We start from the raw sequence: 24086 nt of genomic DNA, 5'->3' as shown, positions 1-24086 counted from the left end.
GGACGGTCAGCAAAACAAAACAGCTTATACAATCTTGTCGTCTATTATTCAGTGCACTCTCTTCTGCTTCCCAACACACGGAAACAACAAAATATCACTAATGGCAAGCAAAGCTATGGAGAGAAGCTGGCAACCGTTTCGTCAATTACTTATGCACCGTGGAAGCTCACTGTATTTTGGAGGAACAGCTTCTCGAGTTTAGAAACCGACCATCCAAAAAGTCTTCTCCAATTCTATATAACCTATTTTGATGCAGTTAAAAAAGATAATCTGCCCTATTCCCCTTTCCGCCTCCCTCCCCCACAAGGCCATCTTTACAGTGTTTATCTGCACTACAAGTCCGCATCTCGGGCACAGAGAGCCAGTAAAAGCATTATTTTATGTTTTCTTTGTTCATGGTGACAAAAGGTGATGATTAGAGCTGTTCAAAAAATTCAGTGTCTGTCCCACAGGACTCTGACATCTGTTTTCATCACAAACTGGGGAAGGAAGGTCACAACATTAGATGTTTTCTTATAACAGAAAGTTCTAAACTCTTTTTTTTTATTTTCTGATTGCAAAAAACATTTAGTTTAGATTTTTCTTCAATAGAAAACTGAATTTAAAAAAAACAAAAAACAAATCTTTTCCTAAAACTGGCCCTAGTGCAGTGCCTATCCATTCCAGTCCCTGCACCACAGTGCCACAATGTTCAGCTACTGGCACTGACCATCACCTGATTGTAAGTCCCAGCCCTGGGACTGCACTGGAGCCAGTTCAAGACCCTGGCTGCCCATGTCTGCAGCTCCTAAAATCCATGTTTGCACCACGGCAGAGCCAATCAAGACTTTGGTGCAGTGCCAAGACAGGGACCAACAATCAGTGACCTGGAGACCATGTTACAGATCACAGTAAACCTTACTATGCGACTACTCAGAAGATGTTTTGCTTAGATAGCAGTAAGCATTATCGTGTTGTAATAAAAGTTAAAACATCTTCTAGAGTGCCCCACACAACAAGGCCCTAGGCTGCATAGTTCCTTACAACAATGCAAATGCAAGTATTGGTCCAGTTTAACCCATTTATCTGAAGCCTGTTCCAGTTCTCACAGCGAGGCCACACAGAATCTCCAAGTACAAATTAAAAAAAAACCCAAAAAACATCGTTGTCTGTTGGCAGGGGTGAAATCCCCTAGGGGAATGCAACAGTCTTTGCTGGCACTAGAAGATGCAATTTGCACCTGATGTATGAGTGTGCTGGGAACCAGATCTGGCCCATTACTAAGTTAAGCAGCTTGCCTGGGGAAACGTGAGGAAACAGAGAACATCAGCTACCGGACTGAGACTGATATAGGGCTTGGATTCCCCAACTCACTAGTTCACTCATCACCCCAGAAAATGATAAATGTTATTACATCTTAGAGTACTGATAATAATTATTTGTTCAGAATACCACAACATGAGCAACGTTTCTGCTTGTCACCTAAAATGTAAGCGAGCAACAGGAAATGCTTTGTTGCCACATTTCTTCTGAAAGGGCTTTAAGTCCATTTTTGCATTTAGAAACTGCCTCTAAACAACAGAATCACTGTGAAAACACTTGGCCATTTCCAATCCACTTGGAATCCGAAGGGGATTCCCAAGTCCTGAGCTGAGTGCAAAACAAAGGCAGGGATCTAAAGGCTGCATTACAAATTGTGGTCACAGAGAACAACTAAAATATATTTATTTTTGGAACACAAAAGATCTTATGACTTAGGTGGTGTCCTCAGGATGAGTCACTGCCTAACTATGGCAAGTACAGACATCACTGAGATACTTACTTGCCACACAAAGTTGTTTCCTTAGTATCCACTAACTTTGATTTTTAAATGTTGGACTATTGAAGACAATAATTGCATCCCCTGATTTAGATTAGTTTCCCTTTTTCTCCCTAGGAAACTTCTGAAGTTGTCCTCCCAGTCTTGCAGTGTCTGCTAAGAACTCGCTCAGTGTTATGCATGCAACTAGTTTATGACAAAATATCCTGTTATTGTAGTTACGTAACCATCCTTTCCACTCCAAACTCTTTCCTTGTTTGTCACAGTGACCTGCCATGTTTAGGAGACAAATTATACAACGTGGTTGTCTACAATAGCAGGGTCTGGACTTCAGGATTCAGGGAGTCCCTTCCAACCCTATGTTTTGTGTTTGACATTGTGGGCTCTTCAGGGCTCTTATTTTCACCAGTTTAGTACTTGGCACAATGGGTTCTCAACTTGGTTGAAACCTCTAGCTGCTACCTCGGTACAACTGACAGAATTTCTGTTTCTTTTGCTCTGTAATCTACTACTGAATGTAGGTGTCAGGTCATTAAGTGGTAGAAGAGGTGCTGATGCTGTGCTTGCTGCACTGGGTGGAAAAGGGGGACTGTTGTTTTGTTCTGTTTGCATAATCTAACACTGTGCCAGAGGCTCCTTCCTAAACACTACCACAACAATAATCACTCTTGAAATAACATCAGCTTTTCTAGCACAGGTTCATATCATACCATTCTACAATAAATTCTGCAATTGGAAGGTTGAGAGGGGGACTTGGTAAATTCTACCACTCCACCTGAAGTCATCCACTGAGAGGGTAGACTATAACAGGCTGTGGAAAGGATGGGAGAGAAATCCCTGTGCCCAGCTGTAAGGGTTTTGGAATAGCCAGAAGGGGGCCGGTCCTTCTCAGCTAACATCCAGAAACCTTTTCCTTCAACAAACACCACTCCACCTTTATTCCCCATATGCGGAGAGAAGACAATGCATATCAAAAATAAGTGCCTGACAATCTCAGAGGAAATATCAGCAAGAATGCAGAGAAGGTTTGACCCCTCCACCCAGCAGCTCTCTTCAGTATGCTAGAGCCCCAACTCCACAGGGCAGCTTCCCAGATTCTGGGCAATAGTGGAGAATATATCATGTACGGCAACCACCCTTCCATCTTCCTATCCTTTTTGCATACAGCTTCCTTCCCCTGGGAGATACTGATGTTACACAGGACACTATCTTGCTTCACACAGATGGGCAATAATCCTTAGTAACATGGATTATGGAAGTAGTGGAAAGCTCACAGTTTAAGACCTTCAAATCTAGACTAGACAAAGATGCATAAAAAGATGCTGCAGAAAACTGCCGTACACTTGAAAAGGGAATCATTAGGTAACCTAATAGCTTATTTTATCTTCTATATATTCTGTGAATCTAGCAACAAATATATGCTGTACATTCATGGTTGGCGTAATGCTGCTGCTGGCTTCTCAGTTGTTACCAATAAAACATAAATGCATCATGTGTTAATGGCAGTGACGAAGTGACCCTGAAAGGAAAGGATGTACAGAAATTGAAATAGTGTAAGAAAATATATATGATCCTTAAACATGGTTTTCATAAGCAACTTAATGCAGGAATGCAGCATGGTTTAATCATTTAGCACAAATCACACAGTAAAACTAGTACATTAAAAATACATGCAGCATTAATCAGCTACTCAGAATTATATGCCATCATTTCCATAAATAATATAGGATCAAAGCTGTCTTAGCAGCATTATCAGTTAATAAAGACAGCCAGTCACTCAGAATACAGTAAAGCTGCCTGAAAACTGACGTGGTGTAATTTATGAGGAAAGGAATGAAGTAGATTCTGTTGGAAGTAGTGTGACTAGTTAAACAGGTAAAGGTTATAGACAGCCTATTGATTATATAAAAGAGATGCAGCAAAAGAAACAGAAAGGATTCTTGCAAGTTTCTAAAATGACACATTAACTGCATTTACATCTTATTTAGTAATAATTGCTATGCAAAGCAGGGTGGAAGTGGGAGGAGGAATGGGTACCCTTGAGGAAAAAGCCATCCTTATATGTACAGATTCTCTCCTGTTTCAGAGCTTTGCTACATCTCTGGCTGTGGCAGAAGCAGCAGCTGCAGTCCCAGAATATAACAGCTGTCTTATTGATTTGGATAGGAAAATGTTTGTAAGAAATTCACCCCCCAAATGTTAGAATGGGTTCTAATCATGCCTGGCAGTGTTGTTGTGAGGTGAATGGTTTAACAATATCCATCTTATTGGCAAGATTAAAAAAAGCATGGAGAAATTAAGAATATGCTCGTTTCTTTTACAGTCTATGGCAAAATCCCATTGATTTCAGATGTAAACAGCAACAGCCCTAATTAACTTGTACAGGTCACAGACCAAGTGAGCAGCAGAACCAGAAATACAATCCCAGGTTCCTGGCTCCAAGTCATAGACTGCTCTGTCCACAAGACCACATTCCCCTCACAACTGTGTATAGCTCCACCCAAGCATAATATTCGAGCACCTCACACTCTCTAGTGGGTTTATCTTCACAAAGCCCCTGCACAGTAGGAAAATGCTATTATCCCATTTTAGAGCTGTGCAGTTGAGACAAAGAAAGGCTAAGAGTCCTCCCAAGATCATGCAGGAAGCCTGTGGCAGAGTAAAAAACTCACCTCATGCTTTCCAGGTCCCAGAGGAGCACTCTAATTACTAAATCATCCTTCCTCCCTTGTCTTGAGAGAGAGACCTTGGTACAGTTGTTTCTGTTATGAGAAACACGATTAACAATGCACCCTGAAAGCAAGGAACTGGGGGGCACTCAGATCTACTCTAAGAAAATGTGAACATCTAGTCAATGTTAAGGATGAGTACAAATAATTTAGAAACGCTTAAGGTGCTCGATAAAAAAGGTTAAAGTTCCTCAGTGAAAGACTATTATTTTTAACATTTTAACTATAAAAACTTAAGATATTGGACTGTGTACAAAAATGTTGCAGAGATTTTCCAGGGAACAGCATTCATCTCTCTAACTTACTCTGAACTGGTTACAATTTACAAGCCAAATTTAAAATTCAAATAGCAAGCATTCAGAATATACTTATTCTGAGTAGCGTGGGGCCAAACTCAGATTTGTTGTCAGTTTATCCAGCTCCAGTGAGATTGTGCCCATTTATCCCTGCACTGAAATAGAACCCAACTAGTGTGTAAGCAACAGAGAAGACCAATTCTGAATTCAGCTCTGCAGTTCGTTCTTGGGTAAACAGCCCCGCAGATCTCAAGGAAGCTTTTCCCGTGAGCCAGGCTTGCAAGATCAGATCCTTCAAAAACATTCTGCAATATTTTACATGCTGCTAACAGAGTGGAATTTTGTATGGTAACATCCGGAAGTGCATCAACCAGAAAAGGAATTCATTCATTAAACAATGGGCTAGTTTTGGAAAGATTAAGTATTCCTAGGCAGATTAGTGCTATGACAACATGTTTAGATGGTCTGTTCTTTGCAGGCAGCTATGTAAGATCAAAAAACCCCAGCTGCCAAACATCTACCTCCATTGTTATGCTTGGTGAAAACAAAGACGACAGATTGTCAAAGACCCCTTGTTACTCACCCATGGGGTCTTGTTCAGATCGTGACTTGGGCCATGGTCAGGGAACACCAGCTTGAAACTCCCCAGTGTGCGTAAGCAGACAAAGAAAGGGCAGAACAGGGAAGGGAGAGAAAAGAGTCCTGGCTAGAAGCACAGTGTGGGAAGCAAAGGGTAAATTCACAGGAGCAGAGAAGAACTAAAAACAAAATCAGTCCATAATTTTCTGATGAAACAAAAAAAAATGTTGATTTGTTGACCTAAACTGGTTCCTTAGCCCCCCAACATCTGCTTTGGTGACCTTTCGCCAACTCCAAAGCTAAGTTCTGAGAAAGCCTTGCCTGGATTTCAGATTGATCTGCTGCAAAGCCAGGCTCTCAGGCCTTGGGCAGTCCACTAACTTACCTGCTTAAGGTCAAGGAATACCAGGAGCTTCTTGCATTTGCTCAAGGATATTGGCATTCTTAGTATTAACAGTAAAGCAGACAAGAATGTCATCTTCACTGAGATGGTCCCGGCACTTTCAATTCACTGAAGATTTAAAGAACATTTGGTTTTGGACCAAAACCAAAACTAAAACCTTCCTGCAGCCTGGAAGCCTGGGTTATCAACTGGCTCTAATCAAGCCTTCAAAGCACAGCTGGTTCTACAGTCTGAACCTGGGGTGCTACAGCTCAGCACGGCTCCCTCAGGCAGGGCAGATGGCAAGGCTCCAATCTACTTCTCAGGTAGTAAAATATACGGAAGTCTCCAATCACTGGGGGTAACACTGTGCTCCCACCCTTTTCTTCATACCGAATGATGCCTTACTAAACAAGTAACCCCTGCTGGATTCAATGGATGTTCAGCATGAACCAGAGTGGCAAAATCAAACAGTGTGTGATGTTCTGGGCACTCTGAAGCTAGTCAGAGCCTTTGCTACAACCTCATTAATAAGCCAGATGAAGTCTCTGTTGCAATCTAATTTATGCAAGGCAATTCAGCTCCTTTAAACTGTTTAAGTATTTTTTTGCCATAGGTAAGCAGAAAGAACAATCCCCTCCAATAACACAGTCCCAAAAGAAATACCTACTCTTGGCAGGCAGCATGGAAATGAGTTTGTTTCTATTGATAAAAGATGTTTGCCATTTGCAAGATCCTTGCTCCTTCTTATGAAATCTATGGAAGCATTTCCTGTCCATCCTCTGGCATTAATGCTTCAGTTCTATAATCAGCAGAATTAGTATTCCACATGTTTGCAGGCTCTGGACCTGGTACAAAGTTTAATGGATGGCTTTGGATCAGGCCCTGTATTCCTCTCAGGCAACACTGGTATTTACTTTATGCATTGCCCCATGGGAATGGGCAGGTGGACAATACCTGCATACTCTTTTGTGGTGTGGTGGTTTCCCCAGTCTTCTAGTCTGTGCACTAGTGGTCAGGGAACAGTCTTCATTGGGCCATTAATACCTTTGGCTAAGCAGATAAGCAAGAAATAGGCCTGGAATAAAAAGTCTTTGATCTGCCTTCTCCCTGTCAACAAGGAATTCTACTGATTCAGAAGAGGAAGTTACCAGAATGAACCAATGGCAGGCTACTTCACTCTGGCAAGGGGGATGGGAGACAAATAAGGAACTGTGACACCAAGACGCCGTCTATGCTGCAGTCAGAGGTTGGGTTTGAAGCATATTCAGACACTCCTGAACAAGTTTTGATCTAAGTAGCTCAAGTACCAACAGCAGTGAGGCGCTGGCTGCAGAGGTTATAATGCAGACTGTACAACTCCACAAGGGACCATCATAAAAGACTGGGCTTGGAGGGACTTCTTCCTGCTTCAGCTAAGTCAGTCAGCCCTTTGGGAAGCTATTCTCTGGTGACTGAGATTTTATTATAGTCACCAACATTGAGGAGAAAATGCGCTGCTTTCTTTTCTAATCACAATTGGTGGAGAGGGGTCTGGCATAATTTTTTTCAAGATTAGCCCCTCTAAGGAGGGTAGTGGGTGGGGTACAGGTATAGGGATAGATGCGCAGTCGCATGGTGCAAACTGTGTAACATTTTTTTTTAGTGTGCTTTGAGCTGCCAAGTGAACCACAAGGGCCACTTGGCAGTGTTGGCGACAGAGTTACACACACACACACACACACACACACACACACACACACACTATTTTTTTTTTTCCAAACTAAACAAAATGCATTTTCTTTTCACCAAAATTATCTCAGTTAAAACTGAAAGAGATGTCAGGTTTCTTCGCACTAGCTTCAAATTTCAGCTACTGGAATAGTAAGGACCAAATCCTGCCACTTGGTTACACCCAAACTGCTTGCTCATGAAAAATTCAGCTCTAGGAAGTTCTGTTTTGTTTTGTTGCAGGAACCAAATAATACAAAGCCCATGACGTAAAAGATCCAAGTACATTTAACATTATCTCAGTCATCAATGAGGAAGGGGTGGATCCAGAAGACAGGTGAGCCAAATATAGAACAGCCTTTAAAGTCTGGGTGGAAAACCACATCAGACTATGGAAGGAGTCCAATATTCTACAATACTTCATGACCTAAGTTCTAATCTGTATGTGACATTTTCATCCACTTGCAGTGCTTCCTGTAATCAGCATTCAGCTATAGTTACCACTCTACAGTTTCTGAACCACTACAGTCTTTTCCTAGGCTCAGTATGAAACAGTAACTAATTTTCAACCAGGGTGCCACAGCATCCTAGGGTGCCTTGAGACTGGAGATTGGCACAGTCTGTTCAAGTGTGCCACAGGGTACCATACAATGTTAGTACTATTAGGTTTACAAACATGACTCACAAGATAAACCCATAAATTTCAATTAGAAATCCACAGCCGTGATCTTTCTGAGTTCCTTGCAACAGAAAAGCTGCTCTATTATTCTTCTGTACAAAAAAAAAAAAAGCGCTAAAAATTAAAAGCTGGCATTTTCCAGGGGGTGCCTTGAGCCTATCCAGGGCTGCCTTGAGTCTAAAAAGGTTGAGAACCTCTGGTACAGAGAGGAAAAAATAACCATTGGAGCCCCACTGTCAGGCAGTAGGGAGGTTAGCTAGATTTCCAGGAATCACAGGCTGGCCCAGAGGTATGGGCCTTCCATGTAGACCCACAGAGACTCTGGAGGACTCCTTGGGGGTTGTGGAATAGCATCGTGCCCTGTTCTGCAAGATGGGGCAAAACCTAGCACACTTCAAACCACCTGAGAGGGTAACTCAGCTGTGATTCCCCATGGCTAGTGGAAAGAATGGTCCGAGTGGTCAGGACATTTGATTCAGACTTAGGAGACTTCAATTCAACTCTGTTCTGCTACAGGTTTCCTGTATGAACACTGAGCAAGTCATGTAATATACCTCTAATATGCCTTAGTTCTGTCTACCTGTGCAAAATAGGGAAACTCACAGGGGAGGTAAAGGAGGAAAAGGCAATCAGATACTATGATGAGGGATCCCACAAAAGTACTTTGGCTAAATCATTAAGGCTGCTTTCTGGCTCAGGATTGCCAACTCCTATTCTCAGTCTTGCTGGATATTTTTTTTTCCTTCAGGGCCCAGCTCCTGAAATCCTGTGATTATGTCAAAATCTCACCTTTCCCTGTAAGTTCCTATGTTTTCCTGGTCATAAAGTTTGAAAACTAGGCCCCCCAAAGTACTTACAAAAGGAAATGAAATAAAAAAGCCTACCACACATCACACCTCCAAATCAGGGGATTTTATTTTAAGCCATGAGAGAGAGAGAGAGTATGTGTGTGTGTGTGTGTGTGTGTCCCCTGCTTCATGATTTTGGAATTTTTGAGGATTACAGTGCTACCAGTCTGATGCATCTGTGAGCTCAGCCTGGCATATCCTCTCCCTGAATGAGAACAATATAGGGTCATCACATTTGCTGCTGAAGGCAGCATAATTTTATTTTACTTGAGACCGAGGACACAAGAGTTATGAATTACAACATAAACGTTCACTCCCAAGGTAGTTCCCATTATGTTTTCATGTGCTACAATTGTTCCTTATATCCCACCCTATTCTACTGTAACTCAATTCCTATTTCCTTTTTTTTTTTTTAATTCAATCCTACTGACATCTCCTTGAAACCTTGATATCTCAGCAACCACACTGAACCATAGATCCTGAGCTTTCAAATGATACCAAGTTTAAGCTGCATTTCCAGGTGATTAGCAAGAGGCTGGGCCCAAGCCGCCACGCTGCAGTTCCCATAGGGCGTTCTAGATACCCTTTACATATCATTTCCCATCCTTTGTGTTTAAGATGAATGCCATCAAGCTTCCCCAGACTGCATTTAGCTAAGCTCCCTCTGCCTGTAAGCCCAGCAAGAGAGACCCCAAATTCTAGGAAGCAAAGGGGTGCACTGCTTGGAGATTCATAGATTTTTAAGGCAGAAGAGATCGTTTAGCCTGACCGCCTGTTTCACATAGACAGAGATGCTGGTTTTCCAGAAAATTTTCCAATGCCCCAAATAGTGCATGATCTGATTTAGCATGTTTATTTGACTTATATTTAGAAAACAAAACTAAAAAAGTACCCCCATGTTATTTTTATGTCCCAATAGCCACACGTATTTGAACTGAAATATTTGATTAGGAAAAGCATGAAATACAGCACACTTAATGTGGTTTAAATGTTATATTCAAACTAATTCAAAACTGTGTGAAAAGAAATTATTTTTATTGGAATACTTGTAAAAATGTAAAGAATACACAATAGCATATACTTCCCTTAAATTTAAACAAAGAATGTAAGAAAAAAAACAAAGGCACTGAAAACTGTTGACACACTAATTTTAGCACACTCAAAGAACTGCGCATGATATGCTGTGGTTGTCCACTCATCTACTTTAACAGAGTTTAACTCTCTTCCACTAAGGTCATTGCTGCACCTCCAGTTTCACTGTCACCAGAATCACCTGCACGACTTATTAGTTCCATTTCAGAATCAGATTGAGGTAAATCTGATTCAGAACTACTTGAACCACATTCTTTTTTGCTAAAGGATGGTTTTACCAATAAGTCTTTGGGCAAGGGCAACTTCTTCACCAATTGTGCTTCTGACTGATTCTCCAGAAGCAAGAGATTCTGAGAAACAGAAACAAGCTTAGTGGTACATTCATTTGGTTTTGATTTGACCTGTACAACCAATTAAGTGAATTCGTAACTTGATTTTTGGTTTGGATTATTATGCAAGTGTATTTACCCTCCTGTTTACAAATCAATAAAACACTCTCTCACATACTTCCTAGGGATAATCGCCTGAAAAACATTAATTACAACTTTGAAACTGCCACACTTGCCTAATAGTGTATCGGCATGCATTCATTGTTACAAATTAATTTTAGGAAAAAATGAATTTTTAAAAATGGAAAATTTCCCACAGAAAAATAAAGCACTGGAAAATGTTCTGCTCCACATCACTGCACATAGACCATAAATCTAACTCACCAATTATTGCATTGAACATTATAATGTACCCAAAGGGGTCCTTTGTGAAGTCACAAGGTGTTTCCTTGCCTGCCTGTGACATAAATGCTAGCAGCACTGGCACAAGGTAGATCCTGTTTTCTGCCCATAGAAAGACAGCAAAAAGTTTAGGAAAAAGGAGGGCAGTTATGAGGGCAGAGGAGAGGAAGGAAACAGAGCAGTCCCATCAGGCAGAAAGGAATTAGAATAGAAAAAGCAGGGAAAACACCTGTCCAGTTCTTGAGTTTCTAGACCAGCCTGTTTCCTAATGAATCATACTTCAGAACTTTTCCCTGTGGTACAGAGAAAACATTGATCGTTGGTTCTTCTCCAAGGTTGGGTCCAGGCCCAAACCAAGCCAGAAACTCACAGACTGCTCCAGTATCACTTTAGTGTAGCCCCCACCACATGCCAGATGATTGCTAAGTACTTATAGATCTATATGCAGGCTAAGTACAGACAAATGGGCAGAATGCAGAGGAAAGGGAAAGGTAGCAACAATATGCAAACTGTAAAAACAATATGAAAATATGCGAGTTTGATTCTCCATCAGCAGTGCAGGAGGGGTAGGCCTTTAAAAGGAAGGCAGGAGCTTTGCAAGTGAGCTCAGGAAGGCTGCTCCATCCACGTAAGAGGTAGCATACACAGAAATCACTGATTGTGTAAGAAGCTGACAAGGGAGCAGGCAAGGATGGAGGCTTTCTGAAGACACCATGATGCCCGACAAGGGAAGATGGATAAGTGAGGGTTAAAGAATTTTGTAGCACCTTTAACTAGGTCCAAAGGGGTAAAACTTTCAAAGGCAACTAGGTAAGGTGGAAATCCAAGCCCCACCAAGACTTGGACTTTTTGAAGTGTGTTACAGGAAGCTTAAATCTGATGTGATAATAGGTGGGATTCAGACTCATGTCTCCTTTAATACTGGTGTTTGTTGCAGTAGTATAGGTAGTTCTGTGTGTGTGCTCAATTGTCATCCCACACAACTTCCCTGGTAGGTGGACAGGTATTCTCCATCTTTTACAGATGGAGAAACTGAGACATGGGGATTCCTGAGACTTGCCTGGGTCCCCAAAAAGGAGGAGCTAGGAACTAAAAATTGAGCTGCTCCTTGTGTAACCTGGGTGGTACTCCAAGAGGTACCCCCTCTCCAATTGAAGGGATCAAAGCAGGTGCACAAGCACTGTGGGAGGTGTAGGGACTCTCCTCCCCCTATAGAGCAGAGCCAGACCACCAATGGGGACTTAACCATATACCTTTTAATACTGGAAACATAACAGGCATAAATCAGAGGGTATAGTGCCCCAACGGGGCAGGATTCAACAAAGGTTAGACACTTACAATCATTGACAAAAAACAGGGTTTTTTTATAAAATATAAAACAAAAACAGCAGAACAAACAATACTGGTTGGTGAAATATAAAAAAGGCACAAAATGCAAAATGTCAAATGACAAGGAAATATAGGGCCTTGCTACCTGGAGGGGGAGAAAGGGAGGGAAAAAACACAATGGCCCCTTTTCCCTGAAAGAAGATTTGCTTCTTGTTAGCTCACTCAGCCCAAGTCACCTCAGTTGGGACTTTAACCCAGATCTCCCACGTGGTAGGCCAGAATGCTGCCACACAACCACCACTGGTGGCGCTGCTCCAGCCTGCTAGGGGTCTTGACCCTCCTGGAGCCCCGGCCTCACGTTGAGCTGCCTGGCCTGTCATTGGAAGAGCTGGAAGCAGAGCTGGAAACCTCTCAGGTTGCTGCTCAGATCCTTGCTGAAGTGGAGGGGAGCCTCTCTTCCTGGCTGCATGCCACACTGCTGAGGGTCCCACTGCTGCCTGCAGGTCCTGCTCTTTCAGGCTCTTCTGGGGCACTGCTCCTACTCCGCTGGCTCAGCTCTTGCCAGCTCTGTAAAGCTCCTTCCTTGTTGTCCCTCACTGATGTCTCCTGAGTCAGCCCATGCTGCCCCTTTTATCCCCCTCCAGGTGACCCAAGGGGCCAATCAGGGGCCACGGGAGAAGGGGGGGAGTCTCTGGGGCCTGATTGGTGTGAAAAGGGAATCCCAAGTCCTCCAATCATCTTTTACCCCTTCAAAACCCCTGGGCCAAATCATTACCAGACAGGTGAGGAAAGGGAATCCCAAGTCCTCCAATCATCTTTTGCCCTTTCAAAACCCCTGGGCCAGGTCACTGCCAGCCAGCCCATCACACTTGTTTCCAGATATGTCTCTGCCATTTCCCACTTCTCCCTTTATTTTTTGTACATTACGCTTCTTTTTGAAATGCTCATCTCAAGGATGCAACCAGTGGCTAACCAGAAAGACGGCATGTCAAGACGGGTAAGAGAACAGAGGCCATGGACCACGGTGTGTCAGGAGGGGTAAGAGAACAGAACTGCCAATACCTTTGCTCTACAAATAAATCTTGTAAACAAGGCAATCCTACATACAGCTGATTAATAATACTGAATTGCACTGAACTGTATTCCCCCTGGGATTTTACATACCTCTGTGGGATTTGCCTTACCCTCCAGTTTGTGAGCCGAGACTATTAGCTAATCTTTGGCTGCACCTTTTCAGTCTGGGCAACCTACTCTAGTAGCAGAAGGAACTACGGTTCTGGTACATACAACATTTCAAAAGCAGCTCCATAGGTCCATTACTACTAGTATGTTTTGCTTGACTTCTACTCCAGATTTCAATGTAGCATAATATGCTTTGTTTGGGCACAACTCAGAGAGGACACAACTACTATAGGGGTCTTTAGTTCTAGATCCAGATGCTGAACACGCACATTTTTGGAGATGTACCAATTTAAAGATCCCACTTGGATGATTCTGCAGGTAGGGGTAATTTTCAAAATTTGGGATCTGGGATTTCAAAGACCCTCCAAGTTTCAGAAATATCTGGACCAGGCCTCTGGATTAGGTTCATCTCTAGTCAGTCATCAGTTTTCATCCTGTTGTAGGCAGCAACAAAATCTATTTATTGTGTAGTGAATATTTAAATGAATGGATAGCAAGGCAGGCAGATCCACTGCATCTGCCATAGGTGAGGCCAGGTCTGTGAATGGGGTGAAGAGGGAGCATCTTCCAAAGCAGAAGACATTTAGATCTGTGTCTCAGGAAGACTTTCCATTTGTTCTTTCTTGTTTGGTGTTTCCCCTTATCTGATAGCATTTGTCTAGACTGAAAGTAAAGGCTTAGCTCTTTGCTTGTGGAAAATCTACCACTGACTACCTACTATGAAGCATATGAACACTAACCTAAAGACTTCAAAAATCATGAGTTAATCCTTTCCTTAAAACCCTGAGATCTGCTGAGAAATTGTGATATTTAAATACATAAATGTAAAAGAGGTTTTCTTCCCACCCCACTCTAATGTAGCAGCTTTTAGGGGGGTCACATTTGCAAGTTTGTCTTAATAGTGACAAGGGCTACCAACTAACTCTTCATAAACTGAAATCCAGAGTTTTGATGTAAGCACAGGACTCAAGAAGCTGAGATGTTGAAGGGCGGGGGAAGGGGGAGGAATATTTTACATTTCTAAAAATCATAGGATTGGAGTAGTTGAAAACCTGTAAAGTCCAGAAGTGAACAATGCACTGACAATAAACTGGTAATAACAATCAGCACTTAAAGCTTGATAGCACTGAACACACTATGGGCTCAGAGCTTTTCTCCCACTTTTTAAAACCAGTATAAGTGTATTTACTCCACCTACTCTAATGGGCCTATTCCTGATTTTTACCAGACTCATCAACATCAGACTATGCCAGTATTATTTTACTGAAAATGGGTTAAAACAGGAGAGCTGAAAGTAAAATACAGCCTAGGAAAAAGGGTTACATTTATGTAATCAACCATATGATGCTCATTTGTTGTACTGGTACTCCTGTAATTAAAACCTCACGACTCCTTGAAAAATGAACCTCTTCTCCTAGAAGATTGCTGGTGATGCTTCGTATACTTGAACCACGTTAAAAAAAACAAGAGATCAGCTACCATACACACTAGTGATTCTGCATACCATACATGCTAACTTTGCAAGTCAAGCAGGCTTCTCTACATCAAATCAGGAAGATGCCTCTGAAATGATCCATAACCTGCCGAAAGTAGACAGATGTTTTTATAGCAGAACTCCGTTGGATGATGGATTCTGGAATCCTTCCTCTGAAGGTGGCCTACACCCATTATATCTGCCAGTAGGCAGGAAACCCAGCATCAATCAGTTCTAATCTCAACCTGCCATGCTAACAAATAAAGTATTAACATTTAGGCATAAGCGTATTTTTTTGCATAGGCCTTTGTTGTATGCTCATCATCGCTGTGGTACAAAGCCACAGGAGAGGAATAATTTATAGAGATCAACTGGCCATAGCTATTAATAATAATTAGTACTTAGAAACTACAAAACAGTTCACCAACCTCTTCACACACCTGCAGCAGGTAGAAAAGTATTATGATCTCCATTTTACAGATGAGGAAACTGAAACACCAAGAAGGGAAGTAACTTGCCCATGGGCACACGCAAAGCCCAAGAAAGAAAAGGGGTTAGACTCAGTGAACTTATCTGTGCGCCACAACACAACAGCATGCAGATATATCCCATGCCAAGTTTGCACACAATGACTCCAGAACCAGAACCTAAACAGTCACATTACTGTGGTGCTGTAACTGGGCTAATAAGCTCCACTTCCCAGGATTTTCTCAGCAGCAGCCCATGTGTAATGCCACCTTAACGCCGCTGTACTGCTTCTGGTTCCAGAGTTGGCACACACACAGCTAACATGAGGTATCTCTGCATGGTGCTATCTTGCTCCATAAAGACATGAACTCCTGGTGCCAGTCCTTTGCTGAAACCATCCATTTAGGTAAGCATGCCAGGGTGACGTATAGATTATGCAAGATCATGCAGGGAACAGGAAAGAGTGTTTCTTACTAGTCCTGGTCTTTCTTCTCATGCCGGGTGTCACCTATGTGTGGTCATTGTAATTTTGCCCACATAAGCAATGCTGGTGCCCTGCATTGAAAACATGAACACAAGGTCATGGTTTTCTTACTCTTAGCGGGTGCTGTTTTTACATTATTCAGAGACATGCTGCCTCCAAAGAACTGTCCTTCTAGAAGCAGTAACAGAAATGCAGCATCTTCTGACACTGCATTATCTGTCTTGAAGACAATACACTACTTCAATTAATGACAATAAAAATGCTGGCTGTTGGTTACATCCCTGCTACTAATTTAAGTCAGTTTCCCTCTTGATACATTTCAATGTTTGCAGAGGAAAACCTAAACCCAGAATCACATGGAGACTATTTACTTGACATGATTCAGTACAATGTGTATATTCACCCTCTATACTTGAGATCCTCATGCTCAAACTACACATTCTGGAGACTGCAACTTAGTGGATTAGTGTGTTGACTGAGCAGAAGTTTAACCCTAATGCAACAGAGAAAGCGGTTTTTGATCTAAGAAAATACAGCCGCTTATAGTCTTACCTACAATTCCCAATGTTAAATCATCCTGTATCTTCACCAGGACAGAGACAAAATGCAATAGAAAGAAAGACAGAAATTAAAAAAAAAAAAAAAAGTGAGAGCATAAAAAGGAGAGAAGCCATCAACTGATTGCACTTCTAGCCAAATCAGACAGATTGACTAATATCACTTACATGACAGCGATGAAAAGGGAAAGAACATATTTCGCTGTTCTTTCCCATCACATCAAAGAATGTTTCACATCTTTGTAATGAATTCAATACTCCTTGAAAAAAGTATTTTTAGTGCTAGGGTACTTAGGTATATATTGATCAAAGTAATCTGCATTTCTAAAGCTTTAGAGGCAAATTCTCTACTGGAATAAATAGGCAGTTTTGTCCATTTTAGATAAGGGCAGATTGGGCCTTCAGTTTTCCATAGAAGTAGATGAAAGCACAAAAGGGTAAGAGAGCACAGCATGGACCATTCTGCTGACACAGCACCTCATGTCTAAGCTAAGCAGAAAACAGAAGTTTTTGCCCTTGCCTTTGCCTCTTCATTTTTCCAACTCCTTACCTTCTTATTTTATTTAGTTCCAAGGCACTTTGGGGACACTGTTCATATGAAATGGGCAATACAAAAACAAGGACCAGATCCTCTGCTGGTGTAAATCAGTGTAGCTCTGCTTGATTCAAAGGGAACAGCTTCAGGCCTAGAGCCGAGCTAACTGTATTGTGATAAGGGCCTCCCAGAATGGAAAGGGCTTTAAAGTCTTCAAAAACACTTGGGTGGAAATCAGATATTGTATCTACAAAGGCCTCTCCTCCCTTCAGTAAACTGATCTTTTGCATATCCCAAACACAAACTCTCGATGTGTATCCTAGTTTATTCAACTACCATTAATCCCAACCCAAGCGCACTGATGCCCGTGTGTGGAGGTAGAGGGAAGGGAAAAGAACCACTTACTCTTAGATATCAGCTCTGCCTTTAAGGTACCAGTCAGGGAGTTCTCTAGGGGTCATAATGCCCTATGGAGCTCCTAACAGCAGCTCCAACATAGTCTCCTCTCTGAATCTACCCAGCTCTGCTGGCTGGTGTGAAGGGAGGGATGTGCTCTCCCCCTCACTCCCCTGTGCATTGTTCTGTTCAAGCCAAGAACAAATGCTGTGCGCACCACCTTCACTTGACTCCTGCAGAGTTGACTCAAGGTAAAGGAGAGGACTGCCTATGTTTTTCCTCTCACCTGGAACCAAACAGTCTTTACGTCCAATCAAACCAAAGACACGTCTTCCATGTCTCTCTATAAGCAGCTTGCTTCTCCCAGAGAATATTTAATTAACCATCACAGTGATACAGCTGTTTGATGCATGTTCGAGGGATCTGTTCCTTAACCCTCGTTGGGTCCACAACATTTGTCCTTAACAGGGTAGCACCAGCTTGACCCTGCTTCCCCAGAAGCAAGTGGGAGCTCTGCCATGAAGTTCAAAGGCGGGTGGACCCACGCATCTTTGTTTCGGGGGGGAGGGGGGGTCATGTGGCTATTTGTTCAGGAAACCATCGCTTGTCTCTAATCCCTCCACTGACCCCTGTGTACTTTTTCAAAGGCTCCAAGACCAGTTCCTTTCCAAATGACCTCCTATTTGTGACTCCCCACTGCCCCTGTCAGTGTGAAGTTTACTCTGTGCTCATACAAACCTTACTTCATCTTGGGTATGGGACCTGCTAGCACAGGCATCAGCTTCTAAACTCCAGCTGACTTCACCGTGAGCAGGACCAAGCCCCTTGTGAGGGTGAATGAAAGACTCCAGGCCAAATCAAACCCCCCTTCGCAGTTCCCTTCTCATACATACACCCATCCTAAAACTGCCAGTCGCACCATGTGCATACATTTGAGTTTAGTCGAGCTGCAGAGTATCTGAATGCCAGCATGTAATAAAATAAGCAAATAAACAGAGAAAGAAACGGCAGGTGTCTACCAGAAGAGGAAGCTTGCCCACGACCTGGCTTGCCATGGTTTCATCTAACGCTCACCCCGCTGGGACTCTTTGTATGCTCACCCCGCTGGGACCCTTTGACCCCAGCTGAGGAGCTCCTGCCCTTGGGGTGGGGGGCTGGACTCGATGGTCCCTTCCCGCCCTAACGTCTATGAAGTCTACGAAATCAAACATCACTATCGCCAGTCTATCCTAAACGAAGGTGGATTCACAAGAAAGCAGCCAGGGCCAGGCAAACAACCTTCACCCTCTGTTCAAGCATGACTGATAAAAGTTTCCACCTGCATATTTTTTTTGTTATTATTCAATGGGCCAGCCTTGCCAGCCGGATCGGGACTCAGCCCTGCAGCGCTCCAGGGGCAAAGACACGCACAGAAGCCACACCAGAGACATCGCAGCACACTCCAGAGCCCGGTTTTTACCGCCAGGGAGGAAGGCAAGCGAGAAGGCAAACCTGCCCCTTGTCTCTTCCCCCTCCCGGCTTGGGCCCGGGGTGGCGGTGCCCGGGAGCGCTGCAGGGCCTGGCAGACACTCACCTTGGCTGCTGCTGGCACCGGCCGCCTCCTCCTCCTCAGCCTCCTCCACCGCCCCCTCCTCCTCCTCCGCCGCCGCCGCCTCCGCAGCAGTAGCAGCAGCAGCACTAGCAGCAGCAGGTGTGGAGGCGGTGTCCGGGAGGGCGCTGGGCGCTGCGGGCTGCACCGAGGCGGGGCCGGCGCTGGGCTCCTGCGCCGCGAGGGCCCGGCGGGGGCTCAGCTCGTTGCTGTCCACGTCGGGGCCGGCGGGGGTGGCCCCGGGTTCGGCCGCGGGCGCGGGGGGGAGGCTGGGCGCGCCGTGGGCCAGCGCGGACACGAAGCAGAGCAGCGCGATGCCCGCCGCGGCCGGCGGCAGCCTCAGGCGGCGCCTCATGCTCGGTCGCTCGCTCATTCATTCATCCGTCCCCCGGCCGCGGGCCCCCGCCGCCCCGCGCTGCCCGGGAGACAGCAGCAGCCGCGGCGGCGGCGGCACCATGGCTCCGCCCGGCCTCCCTCAGTGACAGCGCCGGGCGCTCCCTCACGCCGCCCTCCCGCCCTGCCCCGCCGGGGCGGTGGCGATGGGCGGGCGCCGCAGCCAATCGCGACGCGGAGCCCAGGTTTGTGACGCGCCGCGGGGCCAATCCGCACGCGGCGGGGGCGGGGTGGCCCGGGCTGGGTGCGCTGCATTGTGTTCGCGGAGTGACACGGGCGCTGCGTGCGGGGACGCCCAACAAAGGGGCCCGCGCGGGCGGGCGGGCGGGCGGGCGCGGTGCTGTGCGGTGCTGGGGCCCCTTTGTTCCTCCTGCCCGCCTGTCTGCTGTACGTTGCAACGCGCTCCCCGTTCCAAACAATGAGGAAGGTGCCCGGATGGCATGGCAGGCGGACAAAAGCCCGGGCAAGCGTCTTCTGCTGCTCCCCTAAGGATAACGCCGATTTCCAGAGGGCGCCCAGGCAGGGCAGGGGGCTGCAGGGCGGCCGGTGCCGGGGTGGCGGCGAGTGCAGACAACGCAGCGCTGCCCAAATCTCCTCTGCCTGACCCCTTTCTCCTCACGCGCATCCCACCGCCACGACCCTGTCCGGTGGTGTCGCGACCCCGCTTTGGGTTTGGGAACTGTGGGTACCACAGTGTTACAGCCCGCAGCAGTGATGCTCAGGGATGAGTGGGGCCACTGGCGACGTGTAGGGGGTGCACGCGAGTGCACGTGCACCCCCTGGGTGTGGCGGTGCACCCCCTGCAAAAAGGCTGCCGGCAGTTTGCAATCGCTGCTGGTCACCGTCAGTGCTGCCAGTGGCCTCTGCCGGTGGTCGCCAACATCTGGTCAGCACTTGCCACCCGTTCCCCCGCCGCCGAGCGCACTGTGGCCGCACGCCTGCCGCCTGCGGGAGCTCACCGTGCCCCCCCGCCCCGCCTCCGGGGGTGCCTGGCGTTCACAGGCCTTAGGGGTGGGTGAACCGGCCAAGGCCCCACACTTTAGGTGGCCCAAATTTTGTTTGGGAGGGGTAAAGCTTTTGCAAGAAAGCAGCTCTATTTGCATTTTAACACTTTACTATTTATCTAGTTCCCCCAAAGGATATTCAAAAGATCCACAATACAACTCTGGTGGGTTAATATTTACCTGAGTATATGCCTCTGAGGGGCCCCAAATGACTCTCTTGCCCAGTGCCCCAACAACCCTAAGGCCACCATTGCTAGCAGGGTCATCGGTCCCAGAGCCTGTCATCGGTCCCAGAGCCACCCGGCCCCACGGGTATGGTGGAGCGTGCAGGGCTGCACTGCGCTACCACCAAGCTGCCCGTGGGTCTGGAAATTTGGCAGCAGGGGAGTGGCAATTAACACCACTGCCAAATTTCCAGAGCCAGGGGGATTGGCGGCCGGCTGGTGCAGGTCTGTGGCCCAGATCTGGCCCACAGGCTGCAGGGTGAGCACCCCTGGCCTATGGGATGGGTGGTTTGGGGATTACTGCACTGAATTGCCATTTAGGTTCAGTTCTTGACTCGGAGACAGACTCACTGTGCCATCCTGCTCCAATCACTTATGGTCTCCCCATCTCAATTCTCCTTCCATGAAACAGGATAAAGGCTACCCCTCTTCTACCCTTTGTCTCTGCTCTTTATTAAACCTGTAAGCCCTTCAGGACACCGGCTACTTCTCACTCAGAGTATGTGCAGTGCTTGGAAGCTTTTGCAGCACAAATAAAAATAGCCCCTTTGAAACAAGCCTTAAGGCTAACAAAACCTTGAAATGAGCATCAAGGTTGATAAAACGTTGGCCACAGATTGTCACCCAGGCTCTTTGAAACATAGGCGTGGAAATGACCTCGATGAAATTCTTCTGCCTTGGAGAGCTATTGGCAACGTGGTAGGAGGGAAAACACAATGGAATTATTAATTATTTATGGAGTATCAACAGCATGATTTCTGGTTCACAAACATAAAAGAAAGACACAGCCTTTTGCCTATAGTCCTGTGCTGTGCAGAGCTACAGGCAACCTTGTTATGTTTTGTCACTAATGAGGAAAAACAGCACCGTGATAAATACACCAGCACATGGCTGAAAGCTGGGATGTGCCCCGTGGCTGTATGTTATCAACATGCCAAAAATCACACTGATTACAGTAAAAGAAATAAGACCTTAAGTCCTGCAGGCTTAAGCTTCAAAGGGGGGTGGTGAAGCCACCCACTCCTCCTGCCACCATCCCTGGCAGAAGGTTTTTGTACATGGAAGAAATGACCAGCGTAAATGTTTTGAAATAATTATGCCACAACTACTATTCAGTAATAGCTCCTCATGTAGATCCTCTCTTCTGAAACAAACATGACTTTAGTATAATTATGTAACAATGAAGCAGGGATTTGATAGGAGCCTTTAACTACCTCAAGGGTGGTTGCAAAGAGGATGGAGCTAGACTGTTCTCAGTGGTGGCAGATGACAGAGCAAGGAGCAAAGGTCTCAAGTTGCAGCAAAGGAAGTTTAAGCTAAATGCTAGGAATAACTTTCTCACTAGGAAAGTGGAGCATAGGAATGGATTACCCAGAGAGGTTATGGACTCTCCATCCCTGGAGATTCATAAGACTCAGCTTGACAAAGCTGTAGTTGGGGATGGTCCTGGGGGGTTGGACTACATGACCTCCTCCAACCCTAATTTCCTATGTTTCTATGATATTCCAGAATAACTATCCAGTCAATTTTCATCATGTGGAAAAGCCCTTGCAAGTTTTGTTAGTTATAATCTCCAAGAATATTTGTGTTGGAGCAAATATAGTTGACACCAAAGGACAGCAAGTATTTCCTGTGCTTTTGTATACCCTGGTAATTCAATATGTGGGCTGGATGGAAATTGTTTGACTTTTTTGGGGTGGGGCTGGAAAGCCAACTTCCAATCAGCCAAGGAGCCTGGCAAGCTGGAAAGTGCGAATCAGGCAGCTGGAATTCATGTACCTGCTAGCTACTGGACAGGTAAGCAGAAAGCTAGCCAACCTGCCTCTCCTCCTGCGTTCATTTGAACATATTGATGAAGTCAGTATGTTTCCCTGGAGCATTTTGAATCTATCATATCAGCATGTTTAATAATGGAAGTGTCCCTCTGGAATTTTTTTTCCCAGCTCTGTCCCAGAACCATCCCATCCTATCACTAACTCAATGACACATATAGCTTACTTTTGACACCCAGTACAATACATGGTACACAATACATTTTTTATTTAATTCAACATTAATTGCAAAGCAAGGTAATGAAGCCTCTCCGGGAGTTGGTTTTCAAAGCACCCGGCAGCACTTGGCTGCACAACTCCCATTAAGTCAATATGTATTAAGTGGTTTTTGACATTGTAGAGCACGTTTAGGTAGGAAGATCTCAGAAATGACTGTGCTGAAAAATTTACAAATGTGCCTGAAGAGCAAGGCTAATTCACAGTCCAGCTTGTGAATGTAGAAGGAGGCATGTGGCTCTTCTGTTCTATAAAAAGCACGCTCTGTGAGTGCACAGTCATTTTCAAGCACCTTGAGATCATATTTGGAAGAAAATTGTTCTATAAATGCAGAAGATTATTATTAACATTCCCTACATTTTATCAGCACAAACAGCTTCTCTCACCCAGTGAGCATGAACAGCAAGCAACAGCACATTCTGGCTATTGCTGTTGTCAGGAACACTTCCTCTGTAATTGGAGAGACTGTACCTGTGGGAGCTAGTCGGGTTCTGAATAAATTGCTCCCTGACCACACTGGAGCATCCTTTCTTGTTGTTTCCTGTAGAGTAGAAAATGTAATCTGTGTTTAAAAGGAGATTCCCAAGTGGTTTAGCCTTAAATTTTATGTGGAATATCGCTCATTTTTATTATTATGAAGACATTTTTATAATGAAATTAACAAATCTGAGTTTAGATTTCAATATTCCTTCCCCCCTGTCCACCACATTTGAAACCTGTACATTACAGTTTTGTAGTATTGCCTGAGAATCAGACTGTGAAACTGGCTAGTAGTCGATTGGAAACAGGAGCAAGAAGCATGAGTCTGCTTTTTGCTGTTGGAGCTGAACAAAATGCAGTAAATAAACTGCATTAGTGTTGGAAAACAAGCATATTTTTAGAAGTCATTCTGGTTTTTTGTTTGGGAGTAGCATTAGTAACATGGAAGAAGAAATTTAAAACATATGTAAGCATTTTTAAACTTACCAGGACTCTGTAAATGCCATACCTTCTGTGACGTCGTTCTGAAACTGCATCCTTTGCCCCAGTTAAAGTCCTGTGCATGCTAGGGAAAAAAGGAACCAAAAAAAGCAAAATTAGAGCTTGGAGGGTTTCAAGCTATTCTTAAGTCTTGTCTACACTGTAGCTTGAGACACTTCAGTGGTTTAGGCAAAGTATCTGCACTACTAGAGACCCTGCAACAGCTTAAAAACATGACTGACATGAATCTAGAGGTTTGAGATTAAGGTAAAGTCACTCTGATGCAAGCCACCTTCTGCCAAAGCAAAATGTCTGGATTAAGAGTTTAAACTGGCTCAGCTACATTGGTATAGACATGTGGATGGCCAAACCCCCAACATAGACAAATCTTCCATTAAGGGCACAGACAGAAATGACATTTGTCATGCGATCAGCTCCCTGAAAGTGCTCCATAGCCATGAGAAGGCACACATGTATGGCTGCAGAGCACTTTAAAAGTGGCTGATCGCATGACAAATTAATTCTCATCAAATGAGGAATCGGATGAAGGTGCTCAACTTTCCAGTGCCTTAGGGAACTTGCGTTCCCTAGAATTATTGT

At 44.7% G+C, this 24086-nt stretch overlaps 1 protein-coding gene across 1 annotated transcript in view; it reads right to left on the bottom strand.

Moving 5' to 3' along the window:
• MEGF9 (multiple EGF like domains 9) overlaps positions 1-19394 on the bottom strand; it is a 91951-nt gene extending 72557 nt beyond the window's left edge. Inside the window, exon 1 of the mRNA XM_090022387.1 lies at positions 18843-19394. Coding sequence (XP_089878513.1) covers positions 18843-19230 — 388 coding nt within the window. The 5' untranslated portion in view covers positions 19231-19394. The remainder of the gene's footprint in view (positions 1-18842) is intronic.
• Between the last annotated feature and the right edge of the window lie 4692 nt (positions 19395-24086).

This window comes from Crocodylus siamensis, chromosome 11 (assembly GCF_052110815.1).
Source record: "Crocodylus siamensis isolate JL-2025a chromosome 11, ASM5211081v1, whole genome shotgun sequence".
Classification (NCBI taxonomy): domain Eukaryota; kingdom Metazoa; phylum Chordata; order Crocodylia; family Crocodylidae; genus Crocodylus; species Crocodylus siamensis.
The sequence above is the reverse complement of the archived record's forward strand: the minus strand, read 5'-3'. Positions and strand labels throughout refer to the sequence as shown.